General features: G+C 38.6%; 1 protein-coding gene across 1 annotated transcript in view; it reads left to right on the top strand.

Moving 5' to 3' along the window:
• Positions 1-20,740, top strand: part of LOC150079596 (putative sodium-dependent multivitamin transporter) — a 44,437-nt gene that overhangs the window by 12,714 nt on the left and 10,983 nt on the right. The window contains exons 3-7 of the mRNA XM_090383378.1: positions 11,824-11,889; positions 12,137-12,256; positions 16,625-16,779; positions 17,987-18,127; positions 18,841-18,976. Of these exons, the coding sequence (XP_090239504.1) occupies positions 11,824-11,889; positions 12,137-12,256; positions 16,625-16,779; positions 17,987-18,127; positions 18,841-18,976 (618 nt within the window). The remainder of the gene's footprint in view (positions 1-11,823; positions 11,890-12,136; positions 12,257-16,624; positions 16,780-17,986; positions 18,128-18,840; positions 18,977-20,740) is intronic.

Genomic DNA, 20,740 nt, shown 5'->3' with positions numbered 1-20,740 from the left:
TCAGCTTCTTTAGACGTTATGTATAATTTGAGGTCGTCTGCATACGATGAGAAATCAGTATACCTTGCGAGGAAGGGTTCAAGGGCAGCGGCGAACAGTACACAGGATAGGACACCTCCCTGTGGTACTCCTCTCGTTATACTGCACTCCTGTAGAGTTCAGCACTGACATCAAGATGTAATTTGGCCTAAACAAATGCAAGACCCATGAATTGCATCAAGGACAGCCAGTCGGACGAAACTACTAGCTGAAGAGAGTGAATCCACGAAGTCAAAGACATATCAAATATCTGGGGATGATGCAGACCCACCAGTTAGAACACATGGAGATCAAGGACGCCTCACTGAGAAATACCATCAGAGACTCAGAACCCTGCTAAAAACAACGCTGAATGGTGCGAACGTGATCAGAGCCATAAACACACAGTCCCAGTACTAACGTATTCCTTTGGGATCATAGATTGGGCCAATACCAACTGGAGGAGATTATGACATCGAACGGGAAAATGATGACTAAGAGGCGCCAACACCACCCGAAGCCGGCCATCGAAAGACTGACCATAGCTCGTAAAGTAGGAGGGAGGTGATTGACTGACCTCATTGAACAAGAGAAGAAAGCGATTAAGAATCTGCGGGATTACTTCCAGGAAAACACGGCACCAATCTACCAGGCTATAAGAAAGATAGACAAACAGTACACAACACTCAAGCTCAACAAAGATACCACACTCACACAGACAGAAGAAACAAAGACAGAAAGATGGGCGAAGAAGACACTCCATGGCAGACACTACAATGAACTTCATCAAGACTATTTTTTTTTTCTTTAGTTTTTCTGTTTATACTTCAGCAAGACAATCAAGTCAGTAGAGTTTACAATAAATCGTCAATACAAATATTTATCGTATTTAGCAGTCACGGGCTAGAACCTCGGTCCACTCAAAGAACGCGTGCTATGCACTCTCGCTCCTGACCACTGGGCTACTACGTAGACAAGATGGCTTCCAACGCTTGGCTCACGAACGAAAGGCTCTTTCCCGAGACCGAAGGATTCATGCTCGCCATCCAAGACCAGGTAATCAACTTCAAGAACTACATCACCAAAAATCCCGGAGATGAGACATGTCGACGATTCCATCTAGCCCAGAAACAATCCAGCATATCACCGCAGGATGCAGTGTGATCACCCAGACGGAGTACACGACCAGGTAGCCAGGATAACACATCTGAAGCTATCGCAAAAATACCAGCTGATCAAAGAAAGATTACCGTATTACAAGTACGAGCCTCTGGCCGTACTAGAGACCTCTACTCACAGACTGTACTGGGACCGCACCATCATAACGGACAAGACGGTTCTGCACAACAGACCAGACAACACCTATTGACAAGGAGAGACAGCTAACTACCTGATCGACAAAACAATGCTGCCCAACAGCAGCAGCAACCTCCAGAAAACATACGAGGAACAGATCAAGAAATATTCAGACCTAAGAGAGGAAGTCAAAGATATGTGGCAGGGAGCAAGAAATGACCATCCCGATCATCGTGTCAACCACAGGCATGGTGCCAAAGAGCCTCCATAAGAACCTAGCAACAATAGGCCTCCTAGAGAACATTTACAGGGAACTCCAGAAATCCACGACACTGAACACCTGTAGGATAGTGTGAAAGTTCCTCGACAAACAGAAATAATAACAATAATAATCGCACACAACCATCCCATGCACTTGGTACCAGTACCCGTCACGGGGCAGAAAAATATCATAAAAAGGAGAAAAGGTATTTTATAATAATAATAATAATGATGACTACGCTTTTTTTTTCTCTCTCTCTCTCTCTCTCCCTCTCTTCTTGCTGTCTTTTATGATCAATGCATCGGTGTCGAATATTTCCTGCTGTTAAATATGCGAGTCATTATTCCTAGGCATAAGACAGCATGGATGTTAGTAGAGTAGTCTCGGCAGCAAAGGAAAATGGTCAAATTAAAAATCTTTCTGACAAATCACATAATAAGTAAAACTTAACAGTTGAAAAACGTTCTTTTTATATGCCTTCAGTAGCAATTCCAGAGTGTGTGTGTGAGGGGGGGGGGTAAACCAGTTAAAGGGAGTGGCTAAAGCAGTGCATCCAGGGAATCATAAAGCTTTAATCATCGTGCAGCACTAAAAAATCTACATTATTTTAGACATAAGAAGGAGGGGGGTAGCCTATGTAAGGGCCACAGGATACTCATATCCTGTGGCCTTTACATGGGACGCCAGTGATGCCATTTAAAGCATAAATCATAAATAAATAAAGATATAAAAGACGCATACACATCATTTAGTTCACAGATTCTAATGAATACGAATGTTTAATGATTAATTAAATGTAATGCCGAAAAATTTAAAGTCACACTTTTAGAACACTCGAGTTATCCAAGTATAACACATAAATGAAATGGAAAAGCATGTCATACTTGACGAAAGAGCAAATTATATATAATTATATAAGCAAATGGAAAGCATTTTGTACTTGGCGAAAAAGCAAATTACTAATTACAGTAACTAGAGTTTTTACTATAATTTACTGTAAAATTTACGGTAATTACTAAAAATATAAACAAAAGAAACACAGACTGTGTTTTTACATTGTCATTATTACGTAATTTTATATTCTTCAAATTACAAAGCTTTTTATGTACTTTACATTCGAAAGGAAATAATTAAAAATAATAATAATAAAAATAATAAAAATAAATAAAATATAATAATAAATAAAGAAAAAGTCTGCTACAAATGTCCCAAACATCTCAAATTACGAAACAAATCACCACAAGTTGCCTTCCCCACTTCGCACTACAGATAAAGAGCACCGATCCCTAAGCAGGAGAACAAGGTCTTTATTATTAAGCTATTCCTATTCGGGGATGGCTGGGGTGCTATCTGATAGTCACACTGAAATGAAATGTACTTGTTGTTGTATGGTTTTAGAAGCATCAGCGACTAAGGCCATATTGCTCCGTGTATATTGTCTGTAAATTGCGTGTATTCTGAGGTCGATTTTCTGTTTGCTGGACGAAAAACACGACTTTCCGGGAGAAAAAATCATGCTACCCTCACCTGAGACCGACTAACTTAGCCATGTTGTGAAAAAGGCCCATAAAAATTCCTCCCATCGTCAAGGGGACTCGAACTCGGGTTTTTTCCACTTGGCTGGGGAGGACGGCGTTTCTAATAACTGTGCTACCCACGAAGGCAGTACGTACTTGTAGTCCGCAACATGAGGGTAGCGAGAATGACAGAACAAACATTTCTAACATACAGTATCTCCAACAGGAGAAAAAATGGCACTAACGCCGATGTATTTTGCATATTACGGTTGTGCTTTTGGGGTTCAAAGGACATGGGAAAGTTCACAACAGTAGTAAGCAACACGACTCGCTTCATAAGAGCGTGCACTCCTAGTGAAGTTACGTAAACGGTAGCAATATAGCAGCAGAAATACCAACGGCAGTGAATCAATTGGAAAAATCGAATACCACGTTAAGTAAGACAGATAATAAAGAAATTGGAGGAAAGAGAGAGCTTCGGCATGGCGCATGTATGGGGCGGAAAGCCATTAAAAGCAAGCGTGGAGGAGGTCGCAACTGGCGAGAAGAACTTAGCATAGCCTAGCTCTGTTGCACGGCAATTGGATATGCCTGATTCTCAGCATGGAAGGTATTAAAGAAGGTGATTCGACTTTATCTGCATGAAATTCACATATCGCAAGAGCTTAAAGTGGATGATGCAGATAACAGAAAGACATTAGTTCTTGCCATGAATCCATGCACGAATGATCGCATGCATGACAGGTATGTGAGAGGGAATGTGGCAATGGAACATCCTCTGGAGCATCAGTCTTCATTTAGGTAATTTAGGCTTGATGGACAGTATCCTACTCTGCTGGAAACCTTCATCATTTCTACGCTCCAACAATGGAGATGGCCAAAATTTAACGTATTTATGCAAGATGGAACACCATCATACATTGCTTGATACGTTCAAAACACAAGCGGATGGGTCAAAAATTCTTATCGGGAAAAACTTGTAGCGGCCTCATACTAGCGTTTATGGCCATAATGTGAAAAAGTGTGGGGGGGGGGGTATAACAAATAACTAGAGTAATTATCGATCATTAATTTTGTAATGAATTTTAAATATATTTTATATAAATAAATATAATTAAATAGAATTTCAAATATAATTAATATTACATCTAGCAGCATCAATACAGTTAATTTCGAAGCTGGTAAAGCAATGGTTTTCAATCTTTTTTTAATAACGGCACCCCTAAGTAATTTATTTTATTTTGTGGCACTCCTACCCAATTTTCTACTGTTAGATCCGATTCTCTCTCTCTGTGTATATATATATAATATTAAAAAAATATGTTATATGATAGTTATTACAATAATATGACTATAAACAAAATTACAATTCATAATACAAATTATATATATATATAATAATTTTATTCTTTATATAGAGGAATTAAATAAATATCAATTATAGATCACGACAAAATTAAAAAGTACCGTACACCTTTTTATAATGAAATAAATATATAAATTTAAAAAAAAAAAAGTTTACGTAACTTAAACCCATATTACGTGGCACCCCTGGAATGTTGTGGCGGCAGTCTAAAGTGCCGCAGCACCCCGGTTGAAAAACACTATGGTAAAGGAACAATTTGAAAGAAAAAAAATTACTTTTTTTTTCATTTCATATAAAATGTGCGGTTATTATGATTATGCATTTTTAAATATTAATATATCATTGTTTTAATTACTGCTTCATTTAATTCGTTGTTTATTTTAACTTTTTAATTCAAAAGAAATTATAGTAATATAATTTAAGAATAATATAACTGATAATGATATTGATTCAATATAAAAAATTAAATAAGTACACATGAATCAATTCATATTTTAAGAGCGAGAAATCAATAAAGGAATCGTATGCCACAGCCACAATTAGCATTAGCATTAGTCGAGGCATATAATGCCAGAAAGCAAAAAAAAAAAAAAAAAACCCTTCCCGTTTCACCCATCCATTCACTCCAAATGTTTGTCTAGTTCTGCCTTGAAGTTGTCGACCTCCACAACGACAGATGGAAGTTTGTTCCAGCAATCAACCACCCGCTGGCTGAAGGCAAATTTCCGCACATCTATCCTACATCTGTCTTTCCTCAATTTGAATTTATGCCCTCTCAGGCAATTATTCTGAGCAAGAGGAAGAATCCCATCAGCATTGAGCCTGCTCGAACCATTCAAAGGCCTCCAGACGCTGCAATTTGCAGAACTTAAGCCTTTTTTGGTAACAGCAACCCTTTGTTCCATTCACCAGTCTCGTTGCTCTTCTCGGTACTCGTGCAAGTAGCTTTCAAGGTGTGTCCTGATCATTTGTATTTTTGTGTTTTTGTATGGGCGGCTCCTAGAACAAAAGTTCATCTCCGCCTCGTTGCTCTGTTCAGTTTTTACAGACTCTGTCAAGATAAGGCCAGTGCGTGTCATGCAGAAAAAAAAAAAAAAAAAGGTGTTCATCCCGCACAGGATCGCGGTCCCGTGCCGGTTGAACGGGATAGTGGAAGAGGACGGTAAGAGAGAGAGAGAGAGAGAAAAAAAAAGTTTTTCATTCCTCATGGGAGAAAGTGATGGGCCAGAAAAAATTTGCCTGTGAGCTTTTGTGTGTGTGTTCTGTAGCGTAGTATTGTATATTGTGTTTTGGCCTTTTGGCTACCAAGAAGCAGCGATCACCTCGACAACCGCTTCAAGGTACTCGTCCCTAGCCGTGGGAAGGCAAGGCTTTCTGTACTATCTGCTCGCCCTCCTCCCTGGGGAACGAGTTTCCCTGGGAGGAAAATGAAATAAGTGCAAAGTGAAGAGGGAGATGGAGAAGAGAGGAAGAGGATTCCCCCGGCCCAAAGGAGCCCAATCCAGGATAATTGTTAGAGGGGAAAAAAATAATAAATAAAAAAAATTTTAAAATAATAAAAATAAAAAAATAAAATAAATAAATAAAAATAAAAGAGAGAGGGTTTACTGGCCTGGCCTGGGGAGCCCCAGCCCAGGGCAGAGCGCGAGAGAAAAAATAATAATAATAAATAAATAAAACCATTGCCTTATATACAATACAAGGGGATAATCAGCTTCTTATACCTACTAGCAAAATTCCTGTAAATCATTGACAAGACACCGTGAGCTACTCTCGCAGCCTGTATGCACTGCTCAGAAAACTTCATATCTAACTGCACAATTACCCTCAGGTCTCTTTCATTCTCCACTACCATAAGTATAGTACAGCACAGTTGGTACGTTACTCTGGAGTTACTGCTACCCATATGCAACACTTTGCATTTGTCAATGTTAAACTTCAGTTGCCAGCTCTCAGCCTATCTGCTCAACTTTTCTATATCCTGTTGCAGTAGTGTACTGTCATTAACAACCCTGCCAACCTTCGTATCGTCTGCAAACTTGAACATTAACCCTGATATACCTTCATCAATATCATTGATATATACAGAAAACAACAACGGGCCCAACACCGAACCTTGGGGAACTTCACTAATAACATTAGTCCACGAAGAGCAGTGTCCATTGATTACCACTCTCTGTCTTCTCCCACTCAACCATCCCTTTATCCATAGCAGCAACTTGTCCTTAATGCCATACTGCGCCAGTTTGAACAGTAATCTTCCATGTGCACAGCATCAAAATCAGTATCAGTATCAAAATAACAGATCAAACAATGGTTAACGAAACATTAATATAATACTGTATTTAAATTTGCTGTTGCAACAGAATCAAAATTCATTAAACTACAACACTACTTTCAAAGATATAAAGATACGTAGCTATATTTATTTCAATGTGTGCACTCTCAGGAATCACACTAACTTTACACATCAACTGCTAAATTAAACTAAATTTTACAGTTTTTGGGTCTAAGCTCATATAGGTTCTCGAATCCATGGGTGGTTCAATTAACGCGAATTAAGAGCATAAGGAGTTAACATTCCACAATGCAGTGGAGTCCGTAAAACCTACACAACCGCCTCTCCCATCCCACATACTGTACCGAGAAGTCGCGCTTGTCGTAATCACACTACAGAGGCCACAGTCACACTACAATATGTATGGTAGCCGCTAGCCGCAACAGCAACCTGGTGGTGCTGCTTTTATCAAACAAACCCTAACAGCGTTGATGAGACTGCTATACAAGCAAACAAAACATTTCCAAACGACTTGAATCATATATTACTGTGGATAAGGAAGATCCATATTTTTCTTATTATGATTTTTGTGCATTTAGTTTTGATTAGTCAACAAATAGAATGTATCGGAGGTCAGAGCGCCATATTAAAAATCACATCGGCTTCCGGCCCACTGGGGTTTCCCTGGTAAGTCTTATGGCCAGTTCGCTTCTGGTTCAAGACCTTTTCCAAAGACATTCCACCGATGATACAAACTGATCAGCCGATCATAGCCAACATCGTGACTACCCGGTTCCGTCGCCCTTACTGCATGTGATTTTTGGCGGTGAGAGTACCACGATCGTATCACGGTACCCAAGGGTTATAGACCATACTATGGTGTGTTATGATACGACCTGTACCCGCACTCGTCATGTGACTGCCATCAATTGCAACATGTTAACGTGGGCCATTGAAAGCAGTGGGACCCGCATGGAACACATCGTATGGCAAGCACTGAATACGTTTTGCATTGAATCCAGCAGCATATTTTTTCCTTCTTCTAAAGACAATAGCGCCATATTAACCACTGGTGATATATGAACTAAGCTGTTTTTTTCTGCTGCTATCTTCACCATGTTGAATACACGTACACTAAATTTAACTTCAGTCTGGCCATTAGATGGCCCTCCACACAGCTCTGAATAGGGATATTTTTATTATAAAAACCATGTATAACATTACAAATATACCTCTACTTGCAGAACACTGCTGTTTATTTCGCAAGAGTAAAACAACTCATAGTGATTTACTTCAAATATATGAGATGTTTGATGCATTTTAGCAAAGCTGGTTTATTCATTCGTTACATATAAAATTATGCTTTTCACTATAAGTACGCTAAACATAGTACATTAGATATATAGGTCACAGGGACGCCTTCTAGGACCGGGTGTAAGCTCTGACGGATAGCACAGTAGGTGTAATCACTGTCCTCCCAACACCAGGTGGAAAAGGTTCAGTTCTGTCAATGACGCGAGGAATTTTTACGGACTTTTTTTCACAACGTGAAGTTTTTTCTCTGGGTATCCGGTTTTTAAGTTCAGCGAAACTGGCAAATCAACCACAGAATATACTGAAAGGACATAATTCATAGGACACCTGGTTCCTGGGAAAGGCGACGCTGTCACCCCTCTCGCCGCCAGTGGACGACCCAACCGCTTGGCAAGTATATAGGTACACTGCATTCACGCAGACGGTAATTCGATGTCAGTATGGATAAACGTCGTGAGTTAACCGACTTTGAAAGAGGGATGATAGTGGGTGCCCGACGCATGGGTCACTCTATCGCGGAGGTGGTACAGACTGCGGGTTTTTCGTCTAGCAAACAGGCAAATCGACCAGAGAACACACGTAATTTACAGACATAATACATAAACAGCTATATGTAATCATTTACGGGCGATCCTAATATAATAATTTGATTTTTCTTTTTTTTTTGTCACCTGATAGCATTAGGTTGCTTTGGCGCTTAACACATACCCTCGTGGGTAGCACAGCTGATAGAATTTCTCTCCTCCCCAAACCGGATGAAAAACACCTGAGCTCAAATTCCCTCAATGACCTTAGAGGAATCATTGATGTATTTTTCACAACGTACCTGAGTTAGTTCGTCTCAGGCGATAGTAGCGTGTTTTTTTCTCTCCTGGAAATTCGAGTTCTTCATCCAGTAAACAGCAAATCGACCACAGAACACATGCAATTTGCCGACATATTGTATACGGTGCAATATAGCCTACGTTGCTGATGAGCCTAAAACCTTACAACAAAAAAATAAATAAATAAAAATTATGATATTATTATTATTATTAGTTTATTTATCTAACACCCCTGTACAGATATTATCTAGGAGGGTGGCTAATACAGACATCCTACAACAAATTAGATGGCAACATTTGAAAATCAGAAAATACATAAGAATAAATAAATCAATAAATACACCAACAGTCACTTGACACAAAAATCGTTCATTACAGATGATCAAGAGTTCATAGGCACAAATTCCACAGAAGTGTACACTCTCCTCTTCATTAAATTTGTAGTGTATTATACAAGTCTGCTGCTATCAGCTTCCTGTAGGCTTTGTCATGGCAGTACCTGTTCGGGTCGATTTTGAAGTCTCTAAAGAGCTCCAGAGTATTGGCCCACCTATCTGCCAACATCAGGTGGGCCAGGATCCTCTGGGGACCCATTCCAGAAGGACAGACAAAATAGAGAGAGGAAAAAAAAAAAAAAATAAAAACCTTTATCTAATCCACTTCAGGCCCAATGGCAGGGGTGCTGACCACTCTATATGATCTCCTCCTTCGAGCAATGACTTCCGTAGCAAAGTTGTGAACAGCAGATAAACGTTCATGGGTTAGGAGTAACTGGTCTAAATGATTTTCAGATATTGGGATGGTGTTCACTAAACCTTGCCTCAAATCTTCGTACAGAATAGTCAAAAAGTAGGTGCCTCCAGTTTTCCTTGGCTCTGCAGTAGCACAGGTCAGTCGTGCAGAGGCCTAGTTGGTGCACTTTTTCATCAAGAAAACCATGTCCTGTAACCAGGAAGGAAGTCTCCATGGTGAGAGAAAGCCAGGATTGGACAGAATTAGAGGATGTAAAGGTGACATCAGGAAGGAATCTTCTAGTAACCACCCCAACCTGGGATGTATCCCAGCAGGTCTGCCAGATATTCACTAACTCGTTGTAGCATCTGGCTTTCTCAGCTTTTGGGTCGGTGTCCAGATCAAGCTCGATGTCAAGGAACTTAGTGGGGATGTTGTTTTTAATTCTAAATACTAGTCCTCTGTACGCGACATACAGATCCAGAGGAAGAGTTCCAGCTATGACCTGGATGGCTGCTGTAGATACTGTTCTGCAAACTCTAAGGATAGCCAGTAGCACTGTACGTTGGATAGAACTCAATCTGTCTCTCATCTTGACCAAGCCAACTCAGTGAAACCAGGCAACGGCTGCATATGTGACGATCGGCAGGAAGACTGCTTTATAGTAAAGACGAAGCGTCCTCTTGGAAAGGCCCCAGTCAATCCTGGAGATACGAATAATGGAACCAGAGAGCTTCTTGACTTTTGATCTAAGATGGGTGATGTGTGGCAGGAAGCTCAGTTTGTGGTCAGTTACCACCCCGAGAATGGTAGCGTCAGTAACTATGGGTAGCCGGATTCCAGAGATTTAACCTGTGGTGGATGCCTGGGATCTAGCTTGTGCTTAAAGAGCATCCTTTTGGTTTTACTTGGGTTAATGCGGAGTTTATTCAAGGCTTCCCAAGAGGAGAGATCAGACAGGCCCGGATTGGCGTTACGTTCAATAGCACTCCTAGATTTTCCAAACACAACGATCGTAAGGTCATCGGCAAAGGCTACAACTTTGGTGTTCTCAAAGGAGCGGAAGAGCCAATCCTGTAGAACTATATTCCACACCACAGACACTAAAACCTTAGAACAAGCAACCAACCAGTTTAACACATAACCCCCTCCCCCAGTGTGTACCTAACCGTTGGCAGATTTTACTTCACAGTGAATTTCTCGCGGTTTCGTGGGGAACCACTGGGACCGCTTAGAGATATATACAATGTCCAATATGTAAGTATAAGTGTTAAATACTCAACGCTGAAATTATTTCGGTCCTGTACACCCCTGTTGAAAAACTAAAGGAAGCATTGAAAAGAGAGTGCAATATTTCTAAATGGTATGAGGAGGATGAGGGGGAGATTAATCAATGCAGAAGATCGAGGGAAAATAAGTCGCTAGTAGATCAGATTCGTCTTCAGATGATGAAGCAAAACTATAAGGATATAAGAAATGAAAATAAGGATGGACAGAAGTTGCGACCAATTGTTTTAACATGGAACCAGATGGCACAATTATCATTTTGGTCTGAGGCTACTTTTCTTCTACTTTTAAACTTATTAGAATCAATTTTGATCTCATTAAGCGCGTTAGGATATATGCATAATGCGCCTCTTATCTTCACCATATCCATCTGACCTTCCACACGCACCATCTCACCTAAACGGATAAAAGCATTTTCATGAAATTTTATATTTGGGCCTTTAAGAAAGATTTGTCGAGTCATCCCAAATTTCATTAAAATCAAACTAATATCAACCGATAATTATTCTAAATTTGTCCGTCCATCTGCAAGTAATAACTCCATTCCCAAGGGATGGATTTTCAGAAGGATTTTAAAATATTTGTCGAGAAAGATTTGTTAAGGCAACCCAAATTTCATTAAAATCGAACCAATAGAAATCTGATAATTATTATTATTTATTTTTTATTTTTTATACATATCACATAGGTTGTCCATATATTGTATATTGCAGCTAAAGCAGTGGATACTATGTTTGTTTCCATGCGCTGGTTGGAGGAATGAATGGGCATCGTGGCGGATGCGCAGAAATGAAAATTTCTCAGTTCGCACATAAAAGTCTAGTTTTTTTTTTTTATTACTATAAATGATGAATTATTACTATTTAGTGTTACAGAAAAGGATGCTTTTCTGAATTGAAACTAATAATACTGTATGCTGCTATTTTCAGTATTTGGAAAGAAGATATGGCAAAGTCTCGCGAATATTTGCCTCCATCTGCTTCTTAGCCAGTACGGTGAGTGTCAATATTTTCGGAATATAAAAGTTTATTTTCATTTCAATTTATTTTTATTTATTTATTATTTTTTTTTTTTCAAGTGCTTAACTCTGTCTGTCAATTAATTTTAATAGGAAATATTCATTACTTAAATAATATATTTCACATTTATGTCGAAATTATTCACATCTAGTAACTACTTCTAATAACTGTTCTAGTTTCATGATTACTGCCAATTAAACTTTATATTTTTTCCCCCTTGTAGTTGTTTTACATTAGTGTGGTCCTGTACACCCCAGCAATAGCCGTCAGCGCAGTTACTGGAATAAGTAAATTGGTTTCTATCGTAATCTTGGGATTCGCATGCTCCCTATATTCTGCAATCGTAAGTATGATCAGCACTCGTTTAATACACTTTCAATGCACATATTTATTTTGCAGTACAGTAAGAAACATACGGCTTTACTGAATAGACTAACGATATCTGTAGATGCCACTGCTGGTCTTATAAATTCATGCAATTGGTGGCACAATTGCAAGGCTTTATAAGACCGTTAAACAAATAGCGCTTAGCGAATGGCTAAAGTTAAAAGAAGCCAAGATTCTTCGTATCAGTAATTAGTATGCAAGAGCAGCATGCCAAAATTATTTGAGACAGTTACACAACTATGTTACATTAGCAACAATCTGTAGGACCCTCAGTAGCTCAGAAGGGTTATTGCTTTCTTAAAGGCGACTACGATGGACTGAGACAGTATTTAAATTCTATACAGTGGGACCAACTGATTATGTTACCAACAGCAAACTCAAAATGGGAAGCATTCAAGGAACTTATCTTGGAAGCTACTAGGCTTTACATACCAACTAAGAAATATTGTTCAAGGTTAAGGCCTAAATGGATGTCAGATGAACAAATGAGGCATATGGCAGAGAAGAAACATGCATGGGATATATACAAATTAACACATGACACAGAAGCCTATGATAGATACAAGTTGATCTGTAACCAAGTTACAAAGGAGGTTAGGCAGGCGAAGGCAGATTACGAGAAATCTTTGGCAAGGGATGCAAAGAAAAACAGCAAAGAGTTCATTACTTATGTAAACTCTAGAAGGAAGGAGATGAATCAGATTGGTCCACTTGATATCGATGGGTCAACTGTTGATGATCCTGCTCAGGTAGCTAACAAACTAAATGAATATTTTGCATCGATATTCACACATGAGGAGTTATTTAGCGATGGGAAAGCCAGAGGTGTATTCAACTCTAGCAGTAAGCTAGAGAATCTTGTAATAACTGAGAAGAAAGTGGAGGAGAAATTGTTGAAGATAAAGAAAGGCACCTGGGGTGGATGGGATCTATCCAGTTATATTAAAGGAAGTAGCAAAGGAAGTAGGCAAACCCTTAGCCATAATTATGAGAGCTTCCTTGGACTCAGGGGAAGTACCCATGGACTGGAGATGTGCAAATGTGACCCCAATTCACAAAGGAGGATCAAAGGGCGACACAAGTAATTATAGACCTGTTAGTTTAACTTCTGTTCCTGGAAAATTAATGGAGGCACTGGTTAAACCAGCACTGCAGGATCATTTAGACAAGACTTCAGTTATAGCTCGGACGCAGCATGGTTTTGTTAAGGAGAAGTCTTGCCTGACCAATTTGATTGGATACTATGATGCAGTCACAAAGGAACTGGATGCAGGGAATAACTTTGATATTATATACTTGGATCTTAGAAAGGCTTTTGATACTGTTGCACATGGAAGACTGCTGCACAATTTGGAGCAGTGTGACATTGGAGGCAAATTGCTGCTGTGGATAAAGGGGTGGCTGAGGGGGAGAAGACAGAGAGTTGTAATCAATGGACACTGCTCATCGTGGACTAATGTTATTAATGTTATTATCCCTCAGGGCTCAGTGTTGGGTCCATTATTGTTTTCTGTATTCATAAATGATATTGATGATGGTATATCAAGCTTAATGTCGAAGTTTGCAGACGATACAAAGGTAGGCAGGGTTGTCAAGGACACTACTGACACTATGCTGCTGCAACAGGATCTGGAAAGGTTGAGCAGATGGGCTGAGAGGTGGCAAATGAAGTTTAACATTGACAAATGTAAAGTACTACACATGGGAAACAGCAACCCCAGAGCAACGTATCAACTCTGTGGTACTACACTGACAGTGGTAGAGAATGAAAGGGACTTGGGGGTGGTTGTGCAGGCAGATATGAAGTTCTCTGAGCAATGCAGACGGGCTGCAAGAGTAGCTCATGGTGTATTGTCGATGATATATAGGAATTTTTCTAGCAGGGATAAGGAGGTGATTGTTCCCTTGTATAAGGCAATGGTCAGGCCACACCTAGAGTACTGTATACAGGTCTGGAGGCCTCATTTCAAGAAGGATGTAGAGCTGCTGGAACGAGTACAAAGAAGGGCAACAAGATTAGTGAATGGAACAAAGGGGTGCTCTTACGAAGAAAGGCTTAAGTTTTGCAAATTAGTGTCTGGAGACTAGGCACCAGCGAGGTGATCTGATAGAGGTGTATAAAGCAGTGAATGGTTTGAGAATGCTCAATGCTGATGGGATTCTTCCTCTCGCTCAGAATAATCACCTGAGATGGCATAAATTCAAATTGAGGAAAGACAGATGTAGAATAGACGTGCGGAAATTTGCCTTTAGCCAGCGAGTGGTTGGTTGGTGGAACAGACTTCCATCCCTTGTCATGGAGGTTGATGGCCTAAATAAGTTTAAGGCTCAGCTGGACAGGTATTTTGAACGAACAGAGGGGTGAAGTGGAAGTGGGTTTTTTTTTTTATTTATTTTTTTTTTTTTGGCTGATGCTGCATAAGCTTGCTTTCTTGCATCAAATGCCTCTACTAATGCTAATGCTAATGCTAATGCTAGCTCATGAGAGACTGGTGCCAATAGTTTCCCTTAAGTAAGTGAAAAGCGCAGCGAATTTCTAAGAGACTCATGAGGATAGTTTGCGCTTTCATTGGGGTCCAGATAAGGAATCTTCAGTGCAATTCTGAAATTTCCCATTCTTCATACGAGTTTCTTACTAAAATTCATAAGGTTTCCTTTGTATTATGGAGAAATGTGTTTTCATAGTCCAATTTGCATGCAGTGTGGACTGAAAACTAGGTATAACTCAAGGGAAGGGCGAAACCCCTGCTCTTTCCACCTGAGGTCCCTAACCTCAGTGTACTGTGTCTGTAAACTGGGTGCATTCTATGACCGGTTTGCCTGTTATACTGGACGAAAAAAAAAAAAAAAACTTTCCAAGAGTAAAATGCTCCCCCGAAATCGACTTATTTGGCCAAGGTGCGAAAAGAAGCAATTAAAATTCCTCCCGCCTAGAAAGGATTTGAATCCAGGCCTTTTCTAGACTACTGAATTACCTGTCCTGATTGAAACTCGGATTTCTCCAAACGAGTGACAAAGAGCGAAGCAAATACTATCACGGAGAATCACGTGTTTCGTGATGATGAGAAATATTATTGAGAAAGAAAGTCATACGCACTGAAAATTAGTGTGATTTAGAGTTTGAACGAGTCTCGGTTCTTGGTGTTTCACGATGATGAGAGGATCAGAATATGGAGAAAACTGCGTGAATTCTTGGTCCAGTCCTGCCAGGTGTAATAGTGTTGGACGGTGATTATACCAACATTGCTACCTCGTAGGCAGCACAATTGGTATAATCACCAGGCCTTTTCTAGACTACTAGACTAGTACGATTTTTTAACATGAAACTCGGGCTTTTCGTGCAGCAAACAGTAAATCGACCACAGAACAAATGCAATTTACAGACAGTATATACGGAACAATATGGTCTAAGTTGCTGATATGCCTAAAACCCTACAACAACAACAGCACACTGGGGCCATTCATACCAGTGGAGCAACATTTGGATTCCAGAAGTTATTTAGAAATTGCTACTAACCAGATGCACCCCTGCATGGTTGCAGTATATCCATCAACGAACGAGTTCTTTCAACGGGATAATGCGACTACTTCACAAGACCAGAATTGTGCAGAACTGATTTCAGGAATATGAGAGTGAATCCAGCCTACCGCGATGGGCCTTTCAATTCACATGTCTCAGTCCATTTGAGCACACTTGTGGAATGAGGTGAAACGAGCTCTTCGAAGTAGAGATCGATAACCATCCAATTTAGCCATTAAAATTCATTTCAACACCTCGTTGAGTCCATGCCACGACGAATCCAGGCTTTTCTGCAGACTAAAGGGGACGCATTCGCTATTAGATAGGTGTACCTAATAAATCGGCTAATCAGTGTATACTTTACATTAGAGGTTCGGTCTTGTATTATATGACATTCTCTACGTGAAGGCAGCTGGAACAGTTCGTGGAGTCCTGTCAAATATACGCAGAAAACTGTCCGAAGAGAGAAAGAGGTGCTATTATTCCATTTTATAAAGTAATTGCGATCTCGGACGAGGGCATTAAGGTTTTTCTCCCAGAAACTCTGTTTTTTTTTTTTTTTTTTTTTCATTCAGAAAAACAAACAAAGAGACCAGACAATCAGCCAATAAATAACACTTGATGTACATCGGCTACCTCTGAGGTAATTTGAAATGAAGGGACGCGCAATTAAGTGGAGAATTTTTCGGGGTTGACTGTGCGCAAGCTTGCTTCGTTGCATTATTTCACCAATATCTAATAGTAATATAAATTTGATACGCGCCCATTTTTGCATGAAAATATGGTGTGATATTTCTTTTTCAGGGTGGGATGAAAGCTGTACTTTGGGCCGATGTCTTCCAGTGTCTGCTCATGTTTTCTACTCTGTTTGCGGTCATAATTCAAGGTTCGATGAACGTTGGTGGATTTGGAAACGTTTGGAAGATCGCAGATCAAGGACGACGGGTACAATTTTTTAAGTATGAAATAACATATATTGCCCACATCTCTTTATTTTATTATTTTTTCTTTCTACCAAGTTACAGCAAGATTATTTAGCAGGTGCCCAATAGCCGTTTCAAAATTCGAGCACATCAGGAAGTACTGAACTCATCTAGCTAAAGTCATCATAATATTCTAGCAAAAATATGCCTACGTCACGTCACAGATCATCATCTCACTTTCAACAAAAGGTGGAGTCGCTTGTTCCAATTTCAATCCGTTTTATACATAATATTTTTGATGGGTTTACTCTTGTCCATTTTATTTTTTGGAAATTTATCACTTTATTTCATTTTTGTTCGCGAAGTTCGAATTAATTTCATTTTATATACCGAGAGGAAAGCATGACGTAATAATGAAATTAAAATTAGATTAAATCAATTAAAACAGTTAACTTCAGTTTTAAAAGCAGAAATTTATTAATTCTGCGATGTTGAGAAACTCTACACCCAGAACATTCAATAAAACTAAAACTGACGACGTTTCTAAGCCCATATTGGAATTATATCGGTGAAAGAGCGTAGCAAATGGAGCCCTTCAGGGATCTTTGGTAGGCCCCCTTTTATTTCCAATCTTCATTAAAGACAATGACGAGGAACCATTGGGAAACTCACTATTTGCCGATGATTTGAAGGTGGAAGTGGTTAACAACCTGAATTAGGTTATAATGATTCAAAATGATTTGTACCAGCTACAAATATAATTAGAAAAATTGTAATAAAGGTTTAACTACTAAATGCAAGGGCTTTAGTTTCCTAAAAATTCTCTCCCGTTCGTTTACCTTTTTAAATTATTAATCATTACATATAAGGTCGAATATTAATGAAATAATTTAACAGTTGAAAAAAATGCATATTTTACATTTATGTGGATTAAAAATAAAAACATTAGTTTTTGATGGATTAATACAATATTAATTATTAATTACTCCACCAAAACATACATAAAATATAATAAATAAATAAATATACTGGCGATAGATTTTCTATTCTCATTCAGCCAACTAATATTCTGAGACATTCATCTTTCGAATCACTAAAAAATAAAACAAAAAACGAAAATGCATTGTACTATTACTACAAAAATAAGCTGGTGATGTTTAAGTAGTTTTATAATCATTTGATCATTATCATATTTTAATAATTTAGAAAAGATAATGTGAAACGTTTCTTGTTATTTTTATAGTTTTAATCCAGATCCCACTGTTAGATATACATTTTGGAGTGTGATAATTGGAGGCATCATCGACGGATTCAGATCATTTGCAATTAGCCAAGCCCAGATCCAACGCATCATGACTATAACACCGATCAGCAGAGCCAGATGGTAACTACGAATTTTTTTTTTTTTTTAAGTCATTATGCAAAAATTCAAGAAGCAGTAACTGATAATAAGAAAATATATAAATCATAGTAGTGGTAAGATATTTGTGAAATTGTACTGGATTTCCAGAATTACTTACCGTTGCATCTGTCTGATGAAATAAAAATATCTTCTCCGGGTTTATTAAATTTAATAAGCCCTATATTGGCTGAACGCATTTGAGAAAATTATATACACAAATCAAGTCTTCTGACACAGATACAGCCAAACGAACAACGTTCAATGATTTTAATTAACGCGTAGTTCACAATCGATTATGGAGATTTGCAATATACTCTCATAGACTTCACTTTTTAAATAAAGTTTAATTTTTAAAATTATTTTAACTTAATTATATTATTATTATAAAACTAATTAAAAATTTGTGATCTATTTCACATAAGAATTCACATATCAATTCAGCATCATAATGCGCAAAAAATTCACATATCACTTAGTAGCGCAACAGGCATTTTCGTGAAGGAGTATGAAAATAATTACATGTTTAATTATTTATTTGCAAATAATCAAACAATTAAATAAATAAATAATGACAAATCATTGAATAAATTTTAATTGAAAATAACATAAGGCTGTAAATTATTGCAAGTAATATTTAGAATGTCAGTTATTTTTTCTCTTTTTTGGCAGTGTCCTAAAATATTTTTATTTTAAAGGTCATTATTAATTGGCGGGCCACTGGCTTCAAGTTTCACTGTGGTGGCCGGAATCGCAGGAATTGCCGTATATGCTAATTTCTATCAATGTGATCCAGTGCTAAATCCCAAGGACCCAGTCACAACGAAGGACCAGGTACGAAAGAAAGCACCACAATAATCATTTTAAGATCATTGCCTCTCTAAAAGTTCCAGTAGAACCTTGAACACATGCCCGTTTGTTCAATACAGGGGAGGGTTGGTAGGTGGTTTTAATGGGTTTTTTGGCACAAAGTTTGGCAACTAAGGCCAAATTGTGCCTGTCAGGGAAGGGCCAAAAGTAGGTTAACTGTTGCTCATTTTGTATAGATTTACAGTCGTTATATATGAACTGTGTAAGAGAGAAACACATATAGAAAAGCTAATTCTTTAGGTGGTGAAATTGTTTGTCTTCACTGTTCACACATTTCTGGAGTCTGTCTGCCACACAATGGCACAACAATCTGTTTGCATTCAGTTCCCGAAAGATCAGTGATAAAGTGTTTTAGATTGTCTATAATTTCAGCCATCCACCCTGTCCTTAATGATGATGATGTCCCCCCCAAATCCATCGGTGTAAGGTTTAGTGACCATAGTGACACTTATTATTATTATTAGCCATATAGTGCAAGGAAGCCGGAGGCTTATGCTGCTGCACCAGCTAAAAAAAAATTTCAAGTTACCCTGAGAGAGAGAGAGAAAGGAATCACCAAGAAAGAGAAGAATGATGATATCTAGCTCAGGACCCTGGGTGTGCCAAGCTCATACTCACCAGATGTGAGCCCCTCTTATTGACCTATCCACCTTTGAAGAAATAATAAGACAAACACTTCTCAAGATAATGAAGCAAAGCATACTGCTGGAAGAACAGTTCTGCATGATTAGGTTGCTGGTGCAGTTATGGTATGATATCTCTCAATATGTTCAGATGTGATATCGAACTGACTGTGTTAACAAAGAACACAGGCCCAATGATTTCAAAACATGAAATTCCACTCGTTCTTAACATCTGGTTGGTTAAGTTGTTCTTCTATCACGATGTTGGGGATTTCGAATGGCCAATACACAGTTGTGCCTGTTGACATGATCTGACAATTTGAAGCAAACTTCATCAGACCATATAATCTTCTCAAACTAATTCAGCATGATGCTGCAGAATTAGAAGCATTGACTTGCATCATCTTCTAACAAATTGTGTTTTGGTCTCAATCAATATGGCTTGAAATGGTTTACTACAGTATATTCCATCAAAGAATGGAAAGTTGGCCGATGGAACATTTACATTTAAAGATACAAACTGAAATTTTTAGCTGTTTTGGACTTTTAAAGAATGCTTGTGCCACTAACTTTTTGTTTTTAGTGGTAGTTGATAGCAACAGTGGCTAAACCACCATATTACCAGATCCTTCACTGTGGGGTAGCCCAAAGAGTTGAGTCCAGATTATTGGTTTGGCAATCATTAAAGAACAGGGGAAACCTTCTTGAACCTTGTGGGGCTCTCAGAATTTGTAATTTCACCACTGTAGTAAACATTTGTTGGCCACTCGTTGCTACATTAACATGATCCTGTCTGTATTTGTCATGAAGTCTGTACATAAATAGCGTGCTTCGGGAGTTGTGGTGAAGACTTCATGCTACTTCTTCCACAGAAATTCTGCATTTTCAAGCTTTCAGTATTGTTTGAATACCCATGTGCATTCATCAGCTGTCAAATTCCCAGCCATCACTGTCTGCATATTATCTATCTGCCAATAAAAAGGGGGGAAAATAGTCAACTATTATACCTGTACTGTGTAGTGCCTACTTACTTTTTCCCCACCTTGTATATTATAGAATTCATACAATTACTTAATGATTTTCATTGATTATTTAAGACATTTTT

The sequence above is a fragment of the Mastigoproctus giganteus genome, chromosome 10, assembly GCF_048544385.1.
Source record: "Mastigoproctus giganteus isolate SK-2022 chromosome 10, ASM4854438v1, whole genome shotgun sequence".
Taxonomy (NCBI): domain Eukaryota; kingdom Metazoa; phylum Arthropoda; class Arachnida; order Uropygi; family Thelyphonidae; genus Mastigoproctus; species Mastigoproctus giganteus.
The sequence above is the reverse complement of the archived record's forward strand: the minus strand, read 5'-3'. Positions and strand labels throughout refer to the sequence as shown.